At 43.1% G+C, this 20,291-nt stretch overlaps 1 protein-coding gene across 1 annotated transcript; it reads left to right on the forward strand.

Annotated features, from left to right (window-relative positions):
• On the forward strand, window positions 1–14,964 carry fyna (FYN proto-oncogene, Src family tyrosine kinase a; the record flags this gene model as incomplete). The annotated part of the gene is made up of 13 exons (XM_079752010.1): window positions 1–134; window positions 3,813–3,889; window positions 6,905–7,167; window positions 8,854–8,950; window positions 9,995–10,093; window positions 10,337–10,440; window positions 11,065–11,214; window positions 11,446–11,610; window positions 11,954–12,133; window positions 12,491–12,567; window positions 13,608–13,761; window positions 14,227–14,358; window positions 14,756–14,964. The coding sequence occupies exons 3-13, from the start codon at window positions 6,915–6,917 to the stop codon at window positions 14,962–14,964; spliced, it is 1,620 nt and encodes a 539-aa protein (XP_079608136.1). The 5' UTR covers window positions 1–134; window positions 3,813–3,889; window positions 6,905–6,914.
• Window positions 14,965–20,291: the final 5,327 nt, after the last annotated feature.

Genomic DNA, 20,291 nt, shown 5'->3' on the forward strand with positions numbered 1-20,291 from the left:
GAGTAGTAGGGTCGGGCATGCCGCTGTTATTTTCTCAATGTAAAAATCGCTACCTCAGAGAAGAAAAATCCATCGATGCATTTCCTACCAACCTCATTTAGGGAAACCCGATGGATTAGCCCACCGTGTCACTGGTAAGGACGTATATTTGTGTTGAATATTCATTTTTGTTGCACCCGCATTGTCCCTTTAGCGCTGTGTAGATTGCCAATGAATATGCTTCTCGGAAGAAGATAAATAACAGTGCTTCTCTGTGTGTTTCAATCGTTTTAACCAAGTTATTTGACATTCTTGTGGAACCACGTAGGCATCGGTTAACTGGCCTGACAGACTAGAGAACTGATTTGCTCCTCTACGCGGTGTTTTTCCCTGAATGTTTTGAATTGATGTGGTTAAGGACGGGGCGCTTGCGTTGCAGCCGCAGGGATGAATGCGCTGCAGAAAAGCTTACCATAGTGGAACAGACAGCAACGCAACGCCGTCAAAGCATCCGATTGATTTATATATATATTAAAAAAGCATTTCGATCAGACCCCCAGCCCTGTTGCATTGCCAACGTAACACAATTAAGCATCAAATGATAACGGTTCCACCACAGCCGCTTGACACATGTCCTCGGTGGTATAGCCACTCCTCTAGTTTAAAAACCCTTACTAAATTATGTATTTATGTAGGCCCCTCTTTTATTTATCCTTCAGAATCTGACGGTAAACCGAGCAGGACTATTTTACTATAACAAGCATTAGATAGACACTAACTGCTATTCTTTTAGGCCAGGAGTGAAGGCTGCACAACATACCTATTTCGCCCAGTATTATGTTGCTCTGTAAATAAACGAATCGCCCTCCCCGAGCACTTTATCCATTTGTCCTTGATGTGTGATATTTGCTAGCTTGATATTTATCAAATCCACAGGACTGCCAATGCAATACAATACATAGCCTGCTCCACCAAGCATGTTTATTTTTGCCTCATGGCAATGTAGGCCGCTGCTGTTGAACGGTATACTTTGAAGGATTGTCGATACACAGCCTACTGTTGGAATGAGCCAAGGTTATGAATGTGTCCAAATCAGCATGTCTCTAATACAAAAATAGCTATATCCATTTTGGTGTATTTTAGCAATAGGATGTTGGTTGAAATGTGTCAAGGCAGTCCAAAATGGGTGTTGGGTGACACACACACACACACACACACACACACACACACACACACACACACACACACACACACACACACACACACACACACACACACAGTAGGCCAACCACATCATCATTTCCACTGAATTAATACTTCAACCAATGTCTTCCTGTTGCAGTATTGTAAAGTACAATTTCAACCAGAATTAAAATACTCTGTATCATGTTGTACAGAATAAAAAGCTGGGTTTAATGTTTAACTAGGCAGTCACAAGATTCACAGAATGGACTTTAGTAATTTTATAATGGGCTCAGTGATTTAACAACCAACATGACTCAACTACTCCAGTCAAGGACAGCGTGGCACCACAACAACGTTCGGGTTTCTTAACCCACGCTAAAACATGAGGCTCAGCTGTGGGCTTCGTCAAACCAGCCTCTTTCATTCAGTACACCGAGAATGCTTTGAAAGGCCAATACTGCATCTCATTGTGTGAGATAATCTTGTGGGTCAAGTTGAAAATGTGGCCATTGTGACGCTGTCGATATATACACTGAATGAGTTCAGTTGTCCGAGTCCAAGGCAAATATTGTAATTAACCAGAGAATGGGACGCATAAGGAAACGCCTGTTGTGCCCGTTCACTGCTGACTCTACACTTGTAGGCTTTGCAGGCATTTAAACCATTATGTAAGCCTAGGAAACAACCTGTGTATTAGATGTCTGTATGGTGCTCATTAATTTTTCTCTCTTTTTTGTAACCGAATGTGTTGTTTGCTATTGATTTCTGATCCTGTATGAGTGGCATGGAGGGAGCAGTTGACCTTGATTTGTGTTTGTGTTGTGTTTGTTGTCTTATGTTGAACTGCAAAGTAACAATGGACCAGAGAAATGTGACGTTGGATACAGATAGTCGAAGGAGTGATTCCGATGAGTGTGGGATTGTACACAAAGAGCCATTTCATAATCATAAATCTGGTCCCTGTCTCCCCGCTATGTCATTCATTCACGCAGACTAAAACACTAACTTAATGTTTGGTCGGTGTAACCAACACACACCAGATTAATACATCTCTATTACAATTCTTGACCCCGACTTGATGGTTTTAATTTGGTTTACCAGTATTCATCTCCTGGCCATATGGGGAGAAAGGTCATCCCATTTCTCTGTTCTCTAAAGTTAATGACAATTTAAAAGTGAAAACGTGTCAAAATGAAGCCCTCGATTTTAGTGTAGTTCATTTCTACTTGTGGCCTGCGGTGCCCAATGAAGCTTCAAATCAAACTTTACTTTTATTATTCATAGTTTTTCAATGGATTCAAGGATTTTCTCTCTCTCTCTCCCCCTCTCTCTCTCTCTCTCTCTCTCTTCCAGCCCCCCCTCATCCATGCTGTTAAATGTTGCAGGACAGTAACAGTGTGTGTGCGTGTGTGTGTTCTCTTCCGTCCACTGGCCCCAGCTCTCCATCACGCTCTAGTATGCTCTTCTCAGAGGCAAGCTGTTCCTTCAGGATCTGAAAATAGCACGACGAGTGTTGGTCTGGGCTTCGATGGTCATGTGACACCAAGATACTGCCACGAAAGACACTAGAGGCTCACAGCCCTGACAACGCCATTTCTTGTGCGTGTGTGTTTGTTTGTGTGTGATTCCTAAACGCCTGGGGTCAGTCACAGAAAAAAGCAGACTATGCATGTCCGTTTTTATATGGTCCACATGTCTCTCCGCCTCCGACGGTGATGGTGTGTTTGTATGGTACAAGAGCCACCCAAGGAATGAGGTTAGAGTAGTGGTCTGTCCTCCTGTAGCTCCAAAATATTGTTTTACTTCCATATGGTTCATTGTGTTCATTCATATGTCTGACTACATACCTTTATCTGTCAAGCGATTGCATCTGTTTGCTTGGTTGGATGGGGGTGTTTAGGACAGCTCTTGGGGCATGGAAGCCAGCATATCTCTTTAATGCAGATGTATTTCAAACATACATCCGTAGCACTTTCACTACTTCAACAAGCCCACACAGTCGCGATGCGTGTACATTTTGATTAGGCTAATGTTCTGCAAACAGCAATGATACCAGGAAGCGTGCATGTAAACACGGAGGATGGCCTAGATTCTAACGCTTGCAAAATGGCCTGGGATGTTTGAAAGCCATGGAGCTCGCCGGCCTCTCTTCATTCAGAGCAGAAAGGTTTTCATAATCCCCCCATGGGCGATATAATGATGTGAGATCCCAGCCTTCCCGTTTTAATCTCTATCTGCCTATAGGAATGGATGCAGTGGGATTTATAATGATGCATTTACAAGAGCATAGATTGTCAAGTCTGTCTCCAACTTTCACGTCGTGTCAATAGTTTGCATGTGCTGCACACTCTCTAGTTTTTTAACTAATTCAAGATCACAGCGGAATCATGGGTTTTATATTTAATACATTAGTTTTTTTTCTATTTCTTCTCTGAGGATATAAAATTGTACAACGAAGATTAAGAATAACCAGGAAGTTTGCTCAGCAAAGCAGCTGGTTTCTGGTCTCAGCATCTGTAATCATGTTCTGGTTTAAGCTAAAGCTATGCTTTGAGTGTTGCCACCAGGACAATTTCTTCCTCTTCTGGGAGGTTTAATAGCGTGCATTGGCAGTAATGGATCACAGCAACCTTCTCTTCTCTTTGCAGTGGCCACCATGCACTGTAAGTGAGACAATGTGGAAGGAGTAAAGGCCCGGAATCCTTGACACTACAGCGTACAGTCGGTGAGTTTCATAAAGCCGGTATAATTTATGTAATGAAAGATGTCATTTATATCTACTGCTAACATTGTGTACGACTGCTGCTAACCAGCGTTTCTCCGGTCCCTTTGCAGAACAGACCTCTAACATTGTTACTGATTACCATCATGAAAGTTAATCAAAATGTAGGATATATATATTTTATTTCATGTTCAGATCGGGATAATGACCCCAGTGTGCATCCCTTCAGTTCATTAATCTCACCGCTACCACATTAATCTTTAAAACTTTACTCATTAAACTTTAAATCTCAGCGACTTCTTTTTAAGTCTCTGAGATTTTCAAGTGCCCCCATCTTTTTGATCTTGACATAAAAGCAGCACAAAATTATGGCATTCGCTGAGAGACATGAAGTTGACGTTTTCTCAGCTTTGGCGGTACCCTGGGTAGGCAACGAGTGACACATCTGTTTGCACTCTGTGTAGGCGATGGCGTTCCTTCGGCAGTTAACACAAAACAGCCCGGAGCCCAAAGGAATGTCAGTTTCAGAGGACGTGGCCCTGTCTACCGTCCAACAGCATTTTTACTGCAGTCTCCTACTCTTTCTACCATGTTGATATATAACGGCCTCTCTTGAGTAGCCATTTTGAATTCATTATATGTGGTGCTTCGGCCCTCACCCTAATTCCCAAATGGAATCGAGATGTGCGGATGAAGAAGTTAGGACTGTCTAAAAACAAGAGTGAAGGAGATTTACATTTGGGCTGAGTAGATTTATAGTCAGAATGGTTTAACGTTGTGTTGCTGCCGTAGCTACCATTGAAAGTGGTGGAACAGAAAAGTCCCAATGGGCTTCTTTTAGTGGTGCAGTCCGCAGCAAACGCCGTGGCATCCTGCCACAGGTCACGCTTGACCTCTTTGATGCATGAAGTACTGCAGACCGTTGGATGACCCTGGGCCGTGTCTCCAGCAGCTGCGTCTCAAAAAACTTGTCTTGGCCAAAGGGGATCGACTTCAGAGTGGTGTTGTTTTGTATATCTTTATGTACCCCCCTGTGGGGACATCTGCCGAGATGCAAGAGTTCACCACTTTCGCTTCATACCCATACATTCATGGAGTGCCTTTAAACAAGTGGGCTTTCAACTAAATATCTCTGAGTGGGAGAGTTAGTGAATTGGCCGCTTAGGTGAGACAATGATGCTGTCAGCTCAGCAGGCTCTCTCTTTGCTAGCCACAATTCCACCACACATAGAAGTTGGCAGAAAGCATCACCATCCTGGGACTCATCACCAACAACGATGAGGCCGCCTACAGAGAAGTGATTAGCTTCTTGGTTTCATGATGCCAGGACCTATCTCTCAACATATGCAAGACTAAGGAGATGATCGTAGACTTAGGTGGGGGGGTGAAGCGATGTGAAGCTCCCATTCACATCGATTGTGCCAGAGAGAGAGTTATCTGCTTCAAACGCCTCAGTGAGAGTTCATCAACAATGACCTCACTTGGTCCAGGCAATCTGACTCTGCAGAAAAAGCCGCCCAAAAGTGTCTTTTTTTTCCTGAGGGAGCTCATCAAGTTTGGCCATGTCTATCAAATCTCTCACTAACTTTTATAGCTGCACCATGGAGTGCATCCTTTCTGGCTGCATTAAGGGTATGGCTGCTGCCCTGATGCTGATCACCAGACCCTCCAAAGGGCGGTGAATGCAGGGGAACGCCGCATTTGCTGTGCCACATCCCTCTCCATGCAAAGCATCTCCCACACAAGGGATGCCTTAAGGAAATCATGAGAAATCACAGAAGACTACAACCACCCAAGCAACAGACCGCTTGCATTGCTGCCGTCTGGTAGACGTTATGGGAGCGTTCAGGCACGGATCCCCAGACCTCAGTAACAGATTTTGCCCCCTGGCCGTCAAGCTTCTCAACCAGACACGATAATCTCAGTGATCACATTGATCACCGCAATATATGCATGCACTGATTACTACACTTTATATTTATAATATTTGATATACTTATTATCATGTCTACATATCCCATCATTACAGTGTCCGGAACAGCTGCTAGTTGTTTTTTTTTACTGTCATGTACGCTTATTTTATTTCTATGTAATTTTGGCTATTATTGATGACTTTAAAAATATATTTTTATAATAATAATAATGTTTCAACGCCTACTAAGTAGTTGTTGCTGCCATGGCCTAAGAATTGAATTGTCCCGAATAGAATACGTGTGTGTAATACTGTGCATTTGATAAATATAATACTTTGAAAAAACTTTCTATGACTTTGACAATTGCCTAGTCCTCCTGGCTTCCACCAGGCCTATACATGAACCTAGAATGTGCATTAGTCTAACTGGGTCTTTTAAAGTCAAGGAAAGGCTCTTTTAATTGGCCTTACTCCTTTAATAGAAGGGAGTTAAGATTTAGAGGCTAAATTCTCCCTATATCCCCCTCACGAGATTTAGGATTGAGCCCAGTATGTTGTTTGGTGGTGCATTGTAATTCACAGTGGTGAAATTCCATTGTGATACTATAGAAGAACTTGTGGCTCCTCGTAAAGCACAAAATAAACGTCCTAGCGTTTCATATTCCTGGCTACTGTGCCGTGCTTGTTTTCACAACAAAAAAATCCACCATAATAAGTACATTGTTGAGGTAAGTATTTACGTTGAGGCCTGCTAGGCTATGTACCCAGTCAAAACACAACCGCTCCTATGATTAGCATCAGTGTTTTAAAGTACTTCTATTTTTTCAGGTTGTTAGGGGGTTTCAAAAGGATCGTTGGAGGTAGTCACTCCCAGGGGATGCTTTGCAATATTATAATAATGAACTGTAATTCCTCCAGTGGGAATGGTGTGTTCGATATAATATTAGCTTCCTGCTATTTCCAGTCCCTCTCTCTATCCTGTCTGTCCAATTTTTGTATATATATAGTCAATTCATTAAATATATTGTAATAGCTACCTGCTAATTTGTAGCTCTCTCTCTCGCCCTCTCCCCTATTCTTATCATTGTCTCTCGACCTCCCGAAAGACAGTGGAGAATGGGCTGTGTCCAATGCAAGGATAAAGAAGCAGCTAAACTCACTGATGAACCGCGGGAGCCTACGAGCCTGCCACAGAACGTGGGCTATCTCTACGGGGCGGACCCCACTCCGCAGCACTACCCCAGCTTTGGGGTCACCGCCATCCCAAACTACAACAACTTCCATGGCGGCGCCACGCAAGGGGTGACTGTGTTCGGGGGAGTTCACACATCCTCCCAGTCTGGCACACTCCGGTCAAGGGGAGGCACGGGTGAGCTGATTGACCTGGCTTCTCCGCAACCTGGGGGAATGTGTATGTTTCGTTTTGTCTGCGATCGGCTTGGATATCTGTAAACACCAAGGCCACCGGCCTTTAAACAGTTTTGATCATCTGCCCCTTCTCAGTGCTTTGAGCAGTGCTTTCAAATGCTGGAACTTCACAGTTTTGTTGCTAGGAGATTGAATGTTTTGGACTTAAGCACAATCAGAGCTGACATTTTTGAGTATTTTCTTTTTGGCGTTGTGTAATGACTGAGTCTGTATTTCCCGTGTGCCGATGACCTCATGTAGTGCTGTAAGATATTCCTCGGTGGCCGTCCAGCGGTGTGCTGGATGGATGGCTATGGGTCTGGGAGTAAATGAGAAACACTGTGACCTAGTTCACTGCCAGGCAGAAGCAAGACCCACATCCAACACACAGCACAAGAAGATCATGTGCTGTGTTGAATTGTGCCCAACAGTACTGAATTAGGGGCAAGCAATACCTTTTCTCCGGTCTTGGATTTCAACAATGTCGTACCGTAATGGATCAACAACTGAGATGTTACCCGCTCCTCTCTGGGCGCTGTTGCATGCATCGTGTTGTGGAGTCAACGCGACCAGCCCACATGAATAAGAAATTAAACACGCAGGGCCAGTCACCTCAACCATCTATAATCTAAGATGGCGGTGACAATGCTACGGCACACAAAATAGATAATTTTGTAGAGGACGCAAAGTACTTTGCACATCGACACACACATTGATTGGTTGATTGAACAATAACTAAATTAACTGCACTTTGCAGTTCCTAAGAATCATCTAAAGTCACACTTATTGATCGATTGATTGACTGATGTATTTATTGAACAATCTCAGGAAGGGTTGTGAACACTCTGGACAGCCTTTGGTTGACAGGAAGATGGAAAAGGTTTTGCAAAGGCACATTCAAACTATGGGCTGTCTAGCGGAGACATTGATCAAATCAAAAAATGAAATTGTTTTTTTTATTAGAAAATCATGGCTATTACAGACTCTCGCCCCGGGGTTCGCACTAAATCAGTATAATCTGATTGTTCCCTGTTATATAGGCTGTCAACTGTGTTAACCGTTTGCCTACCAGCTTTAAAGGTCTGAAGTTTGACCTGGTGAATATGGGCAATAATATAGGCCCACAGAAAAACAGCAAACAAGCACAAGGAAATAATTAAGCGGGCATAACTGCTTCTATTTATTTACCCTTAATCTAACTAAGAAAGGCACACAGAGATGACAAATAAAAAAAAGTCCAAGAGCATTCTGCCCAATATAGACAGCAGCAGGTCTTCACATAAAAGTCTCAGAGAAAATAATAGACAGAAGGACATTAATATGCGTTATTTAGGTTTTAGCATTGACAAACTCTATTAAGTTTGAGTTGTAGCTACAGTTAGGTTGTTAATTATTAACTATATCATCATTGGAGACAGTTACTGTCATTTTGCCATGGTTGGGGCATCTTATTGTTGACAAACATTCTAGTTCAGATATTTTTTTAATGGGCTAAATAGCTGAAGCAGAAAAGTGACAAAATGGTTTTAAAAAAGAGGTTTAAAAAAAAAGAAAAAAGTATTAGCTCCCATCATACACCACAGGTGTTGCTATCCTCTGGGATTAGCTCTCTATGCTAACGCTCTCCTCCTCTACCCCCTCCCATCAGGAGTGACTCTGTTCGTGGCTCTGTATGACTATGAGGCCCGCACGGAGGATGACCTCAGCTTCAGGAAAGGGGAGAAGTTCCAGATTCTCAACAGCATGTAAGTCCCCCAGCGTCTGAACGAGAGCCAGGAGAGGGTTGTGGTCCGGTATTCCCCCCCTGATGTTGACGATTACAATTCCTCTGGAATGATGAAACTGGGCTGTGATTCTCTCATTCTGATGGCGTGACACGTTGTCCTGATGAGAAACATTCATTGAGAAAAACAGAATAGTACACTCTAGCCCTGCCAGTTTGAACCCCAATGCCCTCCTACCTGTAGGTATCCTTCAGTAAGATGCCTAACCCCTACCTGCTCATGAGGGCCATAGAAAAGGAAGGGGTGTCATGAATAGGAGGGTCGATTTGGATAAAATGATCATATAAACGATTAAGTAGTAATGGTAGGAATGACAAAGGACCAAGATCTAATTAAGTCGTGATAGGGTTTCAAGGCGCAGATACAGCCATGCCAATGCCTAAGAGCTTGGCAGTGCACCATATTGCTAAGTAGAATTTTGAACAGTTATTTTCCCTCTGATTCCTCTATGTTTAGAGGCCAAAGCATTTGTTCAATGTAGTCATTATCTTTTTTATTTTCCTTTTGTTCAACATTATTCACCCGAATACCCGAATACTCTTAATAGCAATCTTTTGACACAGCTTTTTTTTTGGGAGCTATTTTCTTTACCCAACAGATACAACAACCAACAATATATGGCTGTTACTCAACCCCCTTCTGCATAATTTGCTATAGTTTCCATAGGCTACACACTTTAACGTGCACCCTAGACATGAACATCCATTAAATTGGTATGTTCTCTTCCTCAGGCTATGTCTTTCTAGGCCCCTACTTCTGGTAATGCGACTCCATTCCTATTAGATATAGATATGTTTTTTTTCCCATAAAGTCTTTCTCCTCTCTTTCTCTTTAGGCATGGGAAATGTCCACTTTGAAGCATTTATATAGTCAATTATACAGTACAATAGCAATCTGTAAATGTACCAACAGTTAAGAAGTGCTCAACTCTTTCTCTCTGCCTTTATGTCCGCTGTATATAATGTAAAATGTCTTTCTCTTTGCCTCTGTCTGTCTGTCTGTCAGTGAGGGGGACTGGTGGGAAGCTCGCTCTCTCACTACAGGAGGAACTGGTTACATTCCCAGTAATTATGTGGCTCCAGTGGACTCTATCCAAGCGGAGGAGTGAGTAAAAAAAGCGCTTTTACACAACACACACACACACACACACACACACACACACACACACACACACACACACACACACACACACACACACACACACACACACACACACACACACACAAACAGCATCGCCCAGTAAACACTGCCATTGCACACAGCTTTAAAATGATGTAGCACATAAAACAATATAAAGGGGGGGAATAAAACAAATGTATTGTTATTATTTCCTGCCTCTCTTGCTAGCTGGTACTTTGGTAAACTGGGTCGGAAGGACGCAGAGAGGCAGCTCCTGTCCAATGGAAACCCCAGAGGCACCTTCCTCATCCGAGAGAGCGAAACCACCAAAGGTACTTCCACAAACTCATCATTGTCATCAAACATGTTAACGTTAATGCTGACCGGTAGTGCACAGATACGCCTAAGTCTATGTCCCAGTCAATGTAGAAAAGCACAGAAAATCTATCTCTTCCTTGAAATGTATACATTTACGGCCCGGATGGAAAATATACATTATAGTATATACTACACAATGTATACAGAATACATTTCAAGGGAAAATCGACTAATACTCAGCTTTTCTACATTGGCTGTAATTAGAAGAAAAGTAAATCCTATGTAATCTCCAACAGTAAAATTCCATTAACCCTCTTTCCTTTCTCATTCAATGAGTTGGCTTTAAGCTTTTTACAAAATATATTGAGCAAAGTGGAGTGGAATACGTTGTCTTTTACCGGATGTTGTCAACATTCAATTCAGTCATTGAGCAGACACTTGTATCCAAAGAGACTTAAGAGTGAGGCTGAGAACAATAAAGCTTAAATCTAAATTGGTGTATCAACAAAGTATTCATGGGCTGCATGACCCAAGTTTCTAAAAAGACAAAAACGTAGCATAATACATAATAGAAGATAATAACAATAATGGGTCATTCATAACGATATCTTTAACATGATGCTTGTCGGCTTTGGCAGGGGCCTTCTCCTTGTCCATCCAGGACTGGGATGACATCAAGGGAGACCACGTGAAGCACTACAAGATCCGCAAGCTGGACAGTGGAGGCTACTACATCACCACCCGTGCCCAGTTTGAGACCCTGCAGCAGCTAGTGCAGCACTACTCTGGTAAGACCATGACCTAGTTCATATGGAGTCATTTAGCAAACACCTGTTTCCAAAGCCATTTGTAGTGATTTATTGTATGTGCAGGCTGGTGTTCGGAAGCATCGTGCTTTACCAAGGCAGTTTTTCCGTTGTAGGTCATGGCGGTCGTTTAACAGTGACTGATCATGATTGAAACGCACATTATTCAAACACTTCTTGACGTGACCCCATCCTTCCTCCGCCCCCAACCAGCCAGAGCAGCAGGGCTGTGCTGCCGGCTGATCGTGCCGTGTCACAAAGGCATGCCTCGGCTGGCTGACCTGTCCGTCAAAACCAAAGACAAGTGGGAGATCCCGAGGGAGTCGCTGCAGCTTATCAAACGCCTCGGCAACGGCCAGTTCGGCGAGGTCTGGATGGGTACGTATCGGGGGAACATGTTCTCCCCGTTCTGTCAGAAATTTGAGTGCCTTCTAATGAATGAATGCCTCATATTGAAATTTAGCTGAATGAATGATTCAGCTAAGAGGTGACATTTAACATTTTTTCCAGCAATTCTTTCAGACATGATGTTTCTTTCCTTAAATGCCCATTTGTTCACTACAACAATAGCTTAAGTTTGTTCTAAATCCATGGTGCGGCTTGGGATGGGCTTTAAACCTTGCTATGCCTCAAATATCTACACTGAGAAACATCATGCGGGGGCTAAGTGTCAGACTCTGATCAACTCACTCGGCCAATCTTCTTCCTAACCCTCACGCAGGCACGTGGAACGGGACCACCAAGGTGGCAGTGAAGACACTGAAGCCGGGGACCATGTCCCCCGAGTCCTTCCTGGAGGAGGCCCAGATCATGAAGAAGCTCCGCCACGACAAGCTGGTGCAGCTGTACGCTGTTGTGTCTGAGGAGCCCATCTACATCATCACCGAATACATGAGCAAAGGTACATTAAGTAACAATCCTGCTGTTATGTAGACGCATGGAGGCAGCAACTCAAGAATAGGGCTACACTGTTTTTGTAATTTTGTGTGTCTTCGATACCTTGCGTAGTCTTTGCCCGCCAAACTTTGTTATTCATGCAATAACATTCACCCTCTACTTCATAAAAATCACCTGTTGAGTGGGCTCCGGAATAGAATTATATAACATAGTAACTAGCTGAAATATGATGCATCATTTGGGGCCTGGCGTCATCTATAATATATTGCTTGCAGTTTTGACCTACATCTCAGGGCTCGCTGGCCCCCTCCCTCCCTCTCTTTCTCCCTTCCTGCCCCCGCTCTTCTTCTTCATCTTTTAGGGAGTTTGCTCGACTTCCTTAAAGACGGTGAGGGGCGGAGCCTGAAGCTGCCTAACCTAGTGGACATGGCTGCACAGGTGAGGCAGACTCTTTGTACATTCATATATCTCTCATAGATCCTGTGTGTGATGTCATTATGGCTCCACCTTAGCTTACACGGAAAAATCCCTATGGGGTCACCCTGTTCACAATCTGTGTTAACTCAAGCTTATCAAAACAAATGTAAATGTTTGCTGACGTCTCTTATTTTGTAGCCTTGGGAACCAGATGAATGAGCAAGCTCATATTTTATTTGTCTGACCTCCCCCCCATTCAGAATGATTTTCAGAAGATCTGGTCTGCTTTGGGCCAATCACAACTGTCTTTCTTTTATTGGGCGGGTTTGATAAGCTGAATATACAGAGGAGTGATCTATCGGAGTGCCGTTAAGGCATTTTAATAAATAACCATGATGGCTGCCACTGATTACAACACGTTGCTGTAAAGGTCCAGAGGCACTTTGGTCTGCACACGTTGATAACCCCCCTTGAATTTTTTAATGAATTGAGCTGTTTGAGACTACTATGCATTTCCAAATTGATCGGGCAATGTCAGGCTAATTATTTTCTACAGATGGCGCAATTTCTTATTTTTGTGTTACAAGCACAAATTGCGAATTTGGGCCAGCAGAGAGCGAACAGCTGTTCTGTTTCAATAAGTCTCACTGGGGTGTTGCTACCAATGCCATATACTGTCATCACTTAGGAGCTATTGCGTCATGCTCCCCAGAGTCTCTAAGGCCTCATTCAGTTGAATCTAATCTTGAACCTCCGCTCCCCGAAACTCTCCCCAGGCTATCTCAGCTCAGGGGCTCAAAAGATCTCTTACCGGGCCGCCCCGGTGGCTCATCCGGTAGAGCGCGTACCATATAGGCTCAGTCCTGAACGCAGCGACCCCGGTTAGAATCCTTCCCGTGATTATTTGCTGCTTGTTCTCCCCTCTATCTCCCATACCTTCCTGTCTAGCTCACTCTATAATAAAAAAATCGTAAAAAAAAAACAAAACTCTCACCGTCCCCCCGATTACTACCGTACCGCCGTCTGCGGGTGAACCAATGGGTAACGGGCTTTTCGTGCAGGTGGCGGCGGGCATGGCGTACATCGAGCGGATGAACTACATCCACCGGGACCTGCGCTCGGCCAACATCCTGGTCGGGGACAGCCTGGTGTGCAAGATCGCCGACTTCGGCCTGGCGAGGCTCATAGAGGACAACGAGTACACGGCCAGACAAGGTACCAGCCGTAGCCATGGCAACGTTGAGGTGTTTCAATCTTTTGGCGAAGGTGTTTGTTTGTCTGTGGCATGCGTCCAAATAATTTGGGTAATAATAATTTGAGTTTGTAGTTTGTTGTATTATGCTGCTGTGTTTCTTGTATTATACTATCAGACTGACCATTCATTGGCCAGGTTCTATTGATTTAAGCAAGTTTAACCATATATTTGAACGGGGTGGTATGCAATAGTACATATGGACCGGTCACAAAGATTCAGGGGCCGTGTGCATTTATTACAATATGCATCACATTTAAGAGCGGTTTAGGTTACGTTTACGTTATATGAATTACATTTTCCTTTATATATATTTTATTTATTTACTACAAAACACAAGATTTATTCTATTATTATTATAATATCATTATTCTAATATTATAAAAACAATAATCAATGTATAAAGAAAAAAATGATCTTCCTCACAGGGGCCAAGTTTCCTATCAAGTGGACGGCGCCGGAGGCTGCTCTCTACGGGAAGTTCACCATCAAGTCGGACGTGTGGTCCTTTGGCATCCTGCTCACCGAGCTGGTCACTAAGGGCCGAGTCCCGTACCCAGGTAAACAACTCTTTACTATTTCCTCTGCCATCCCGCCTCTCTCTGTCAAAAAGCCTATGCGTACCATTTAGACTCAGTCCTGAACACAGCGACCTGGGTTCGATTCCTGCCTGTGGTCATTTGCTGCATGTCCTCCCCTCTAGCTCCCATACCCTCTTATCTTTCTCACCATATAATAAACATGCATAAAAATACAAAAATAAATCAAAAAAAAAAGAAAAGCGATGAGTCTCCCTTGTGTGTTGGAATTTCAACACAACCATCTTTAGAGCAATGTAAAAAAAACATAACGTTTGGGTTGATGATTAATATTCATTTGTTTCAGTCCCTCAAGCAAAGCAAAAGGGCTGCTTTGAGTGTCCTCACGTGTCCCGCTTCTCTCCTTTGGTCTGTCCAGGCATGAACAACCGGGAGGTGTTGGAGCAGGTGGAGCGCGGCTACAGGATGCCCTGCCCCCAGGACTGCCCCATCTCGCTGCACGAGCTCATGGTCCAGTGCTGGAAGAAGGACCCCGAGGAGCGACCCACGTTCGAGTACCTGCAGGCCTTTTTGGAGGACTACTTCACTGCCACCGAGCCTCAGTATCAGCCAGGGGATAACCTCTGAGCGGCCATCCCTCCGTCATCCCCTGTGTGTGTGTGTGTGTGTGTGTGTGTGTGTGTGTGTGTGTGTGTGTGTGTGTGTGTGTGTGTGTGTGTGTGTGTGTGTGTGTGTGTGTGTGTGTGTGTGTGTGTGTGTGTGTGTGTGTGTGTGTGTGTGTGTTATCCTCATGCTGAGCACCAGGGGGAGACAAACAATCAATCACCACAACTCTGGCGCAAACGATTGAGAAATTCGATAGACTTGACATTCTTCACATACACAAGGACTGGGGGGAAGGGGGGAGTGACGGCAGCAACAGGAGAGAAAGACTGACTCAATATCCACCCTGTCACCCTTTTGGTCTGCTTTTGGGAAGTTCCAGTGTTTAAGACGATACTGTGCACCGAGCCAGCTGTCTAACTACGCGGGCAGTCGTGGCTGAGGAACTCTGAAGGATTGGTGTGTGGATGAGACATATTGTGATGTGTACCTTGTATGTAATGTAAATATGAATGCTTGTTTACTGACCCCCAGTATTTTGTTTTATTTGTTTTTATTATGTTTTGGAAAGGTGTGGATTCTTCTTGATACAAAGGCAAAGCTTATTTTGGAATTATGGGTTGTATGAAGGAAAAAAAAAAGTGTGAGCTCACAGTTAAGAAATTGTGAAATAGGCATAATTGTAGGGACTGTAATCGTTTGCCATTGTGGACCACAATACTTAAACAATTTTCTGATGGTCCCCTGCGGACATTTTTTTTTTACCGAGTTAATACAATTGCTAGCCTCTTCTCAAGGCCTGTTTTTGCCTTTTTATGTTTAGTAATATTCTTATAATGTAGGGGAATGCCTTCATGCTTTCTATACACTAACTGAACGCCTATAGCATCAAGGACTCCTCCTTCCACTAGACTTGTACGGCATCTGTGCATCCATCGTATTTGTGCTTGAGCCAATCATTTTTGAGCCAGCTTAAATTATCGTTTGGGTCGTTTTTGGCCTCTTGCAAACATTGTTCGGCTGAATTGCTTATTAAAAACGATCCGTTTAAAATGTAGGCCAACGTTGCAATACTGTATGGCAGCGGGCTGTTTAAGAATTATGCTTTGACACATAGGCCTACACGTCTTTTTAGCTTCTAAGGCCAAACTAAATCAACTGCCGTTACCATGACTAAAATGAAGGATGATTCGTACATAATAACTGTCCCTCCGCAATGTGTATGTGGGGGAAAAACATGTTGATTATGAGACCAAAAGTGTTTAGTTTAAGTTACTTTTTTGTTTTGTTTTTGCCATCCATGTAGGCCTACGTCGATAAGCATAGGTAGATTGCAATTGCAGTGGTAGTATAGATAACCCTGCCTGACTGAATGACGAGGTATATTCCAAGAGAGGTCACCGGTTCCTTGTGTGTAGCTTTTTTTTATATTTAATTTGATTATGAGTATGAACGAGTGAGAGTGAAAATTAATTATTTTTTTGTTTCTCCTTCTCCTCCATTCAGTAGATATAGGCCTACAGGACATCATCTTGGTCATTATTTATTGTCTGTTTATTGTACACAACTGGTTTTCAAATAAACAATCTTGCCACCACAAATTTCTGTTGACCAATCTATCCATTTGATTTTAAATGTGAGTACACTTGAAATGTACAACTTGCCGACAAAAGTGGGGCTTCGTCTGCATAAAATAGTTTTGCTGTCACAAAGAATAATATGCAAATTCATACAAGTCTATTGCTTGACGCAAATGTAAGAGTAAAACAAAGAGTAAAGATGAGCATGTGTCTCAGGTTGTTGCCTTGGGCAACACCTGAGACACATACGTTACTGAAGTGTTATGGAACTTCAGTTATATGCAAATAATCATTCAGACGTCATACCCTAATGAGCAGATCCTTACAAAACTCAACTATTACTTAGTTTTTTAGGATATAACCTGCATTTTCTTTTGCATTTCAGCCTGCAAAATGTACGTGAATGAATTTCAAATCAAAAAGAATTGAAGGTTAAGGAAAAAATGCATTCCTTGAATGAGAAACTTGGTCCCGTCCTGACATGTATGACAAACAAAGACTGCTGGGGTGTGTTCTGGTCCATGATTGGATAGCGTTGAGCTTGATATGCATGGAGCAAAGTTGCATACCTCAGTGTTGGCGAGTCTACTGAACAGGTAGGCTCTGCTGTGCTTTGTTGCTCTCTTCCTTTCTCCCTCTCTCTGAATGTATGCCAACTAATTAGCCAATTATCTGACTGATTATGCACGATTTCCTAACCAGCCTGCTGTTGTAGCGTACAGTTCTGTACGCTACAACAGCAGTTGTAGTGTACAGAATATACAGGTCTGTATATTGTATTTTATTTTTATTTTACTATTGTTAAAATACTGAAAAGTTTAAATATGTTAATGCAATTTTCGTTTCTCTGAGCATCATTCATTCAGTGGGCCATTTTTTTAGCTTGTTGTTATCATTCAGTTTATTGTGGTTGGCTACTACTACTGCCTTTCTCTCATCTCTTTCTCCGTCTCATAGTTTAAAAGGAAGGCAACTGTAAATGGAGGATTACGAGTTGAAACAAGATCCGAAGGGCCCATCTCCACACTGCAGTCTGCCTTGTTTGGCCCCTGGGGTGACTGTGCACCCTAATCTGCTACTCTGTCAACCGTGCCACACAGGTCAACACCACCACCATGTCTGGCCATGGCCTCACCAAGAGCTTTGCTGTCCTTCGGCTGATCTTCCATTACAGCGTTTTGAACCGCTCCACAGAGCGCCATCGAGGGACAGAGATGGATGGACCAGCCAGTCTGAGGACTGTGTTCCTCCTGCTGCCTCACACAGCAGGTGGTTTGGCGCAGGAGACCGCTTCAGATGTTGGGACTGTCAACAAGACGCGACGGTGCGAGCGAGCGTTGACACAAGGAGGTATGAATGATAGCGGGGGGGGGGGGGGGGGGGGAACGCGTTCCCCTTACGTTGGTTGGCAACAGTGGAGGTGGAGACTAATGCTCTTTATTATTGTTGTTTTATCATGAAGCAGAGAGAGTGATTATGGAGACCGATGTCAGGACGACGAGGAGCAGCTCGAGCAACCTTTATCACTGAGGTCTGACATCGATGGCCAAGAATACAGACCCACGGCCCCCTATTACACCCACCTGCCACTACAAAGTAAGGGCGACTTTGTAGTGGGGATAATCTCATGAGGTTATTAAGCCTTATAGCATCACAACGCCATACGATCCCAATGTCTGTATTATTCTCGAATGATTTAAACGCATACAATATCTAAGGCCTAACACACTGCACGACACTCTCTTCTTCAAACACATATTCTCCCCTGCTTACGGAGTGCTGAAGAACAGTTCATAAGAACAGCCCAGTCATGCATATCCCTTCTTTGAACCCCACCTTTAAAAGACACAAATTGGTCATTGCAATGAAGATGAATTGAATCATCTTCCTCTCAAACCTCATCTCTGTCCACAGACCACTCGGCAGATTGGCCACTTTACAATGCACAACATGGACCATTCAGAGAGTTGCCCTATGCTGTGAAACCTTACGGCAATCCACCTCACCCACACTCCGTATCCTGTCAGGATGCAAGACCTTGGATGCAATACCCACAAAACTGGTAAACAGAAATTACCTAAATATATGCAACTGAAGATTAAACAGATCAGTCCCATAATGCCTACTCTCTCTCTCTCTCTCTCTCTCTCTCTCTCTCTCTCATTAGTTTCGAATTAACCCCAGGTGATGAACTGTATTTAACAATTTAACTAATTTCAAACTTCAAGCTTTTCAAGCTTTTGTTCTGCAGCCTGCATTCTCGCACAGAGTCGGCCAACCACTGCAACGCCCAGGGCGGTATCTCCGTCAACGTGCCGCAGATCGCCCTACCCCCTGCTGAGCGGTTGGCACAGGTGAGCGTGATGAACCTGGACCACCTGGGTCTGGATGGCGTTCCACCAGGAGAAGGTGCCTACTCCGACCCCAACGATAGGAGGAAGACTATCAGTCCACCCGACGAGTGCCGTAAATGACCCTTATAAATCCTACAGTTATACAATCCAACCTAAAGTTGAGACGTTCATTTCTGGATGTCAAGGTCAAAATAGGGATGGATCTCAGCATCTTTTTACAGCAAGATGCGTTTACTCATCATCATTCCTACTACATAGTAATGAATTATCAACTGATTTTATACTCTTCTTGCAGGAAACATTTTTATTACGTTCTCTGTGGACTCAGCTTCTCATATGGTGCCTTTCGCTGATTTTCTAACAAACCAAGGATTTCGACCAGCCGTAAGTAATGACATTGACTAATTAATTATATTTATTGTAGTCCCATGGCATTGCATTCGATTGGTTTAGGATGGTTATTGCTGGTTATTTACAACAACAGAACATGTAGCCTACTGTTAAATAGCCATGTTTCACTGTAACCACTCATTCAGATTGACATATTTGATAACCCCATCAGACGGATGGACATCAACAAATGGATGGACAGCTATCTAAAAGATGTAGGTATTCCTGTGGTTTCATCTTTTCTTTTTTTGTAAAGTGTTTTTTTACTAGGAAAAAGAATATGTTATGTTGATTTCATACATGTTCATATAGCATGCTGTCAAACCGACTGATGTTGATTGGTTTATCTGGGATTGTAAAAATTAAATCCATAAAAACTTGAAATGGTACTGCGGTTCCGAAGTTAGATGCCACAAATACTGTAAGACAGTTCTCCAATAACTCAATACCGAACTTGGCACTTTAGCGGCCTCTTCTGTCAGCAGATGCCACTGTTCTCTATGCAGTATTGGTGCACAATTTAATCACAGTTATAATGTTAACTGTTATGAATCCCTTGCTAAAACATATATGTGTTGACTTACAAGGCAAAGGGGCATGATATCCTATTGGGTTGTACCGATTGAATCTACTGAAAGGATCTTATTTGACTTCGGAATTGTAATTTATGTCCCATCACCATGTTGACAAATAAGAGTTGTTTACAATGAATTGATTTAATTGGAAATGGGAAGTTTAAATTAATTAATTTTCAATCCTTTTGCATTTTGGCTACGAACAGTTGGACAGTAATAGTAAGTAATTTTTCCCAAATGGGCACAGCCTTCTGTATTGATTATCATAGCAATCAGCTCGGGCTACAAGGCGGACATCGAGAGAACAGGAATGGACAGACATAGTCTACACACCAAATATATTTACTCTATGGTAAGCATGCTGCGTTTTTGTACTCTTTTTGTATAGGAGGTGGTACTTATAAATGTCGGTTAACAATCACATGCAAACTCCAAACTTTTATTTTTGCCAG

The sequence above is a fragment of the Pollachius pollachius genome, assembly GCF_949987615.1.
Source record: "Pollachius pollachius genome assembly, chromosome: 15".
In the NCBI taxonomy this organism is placed as follows: Eukaryota; Metazoa; Chordata; class Actinopteri; order Gadiformes; family Gadidae; genus Pollachius; species Pollachius pollachius.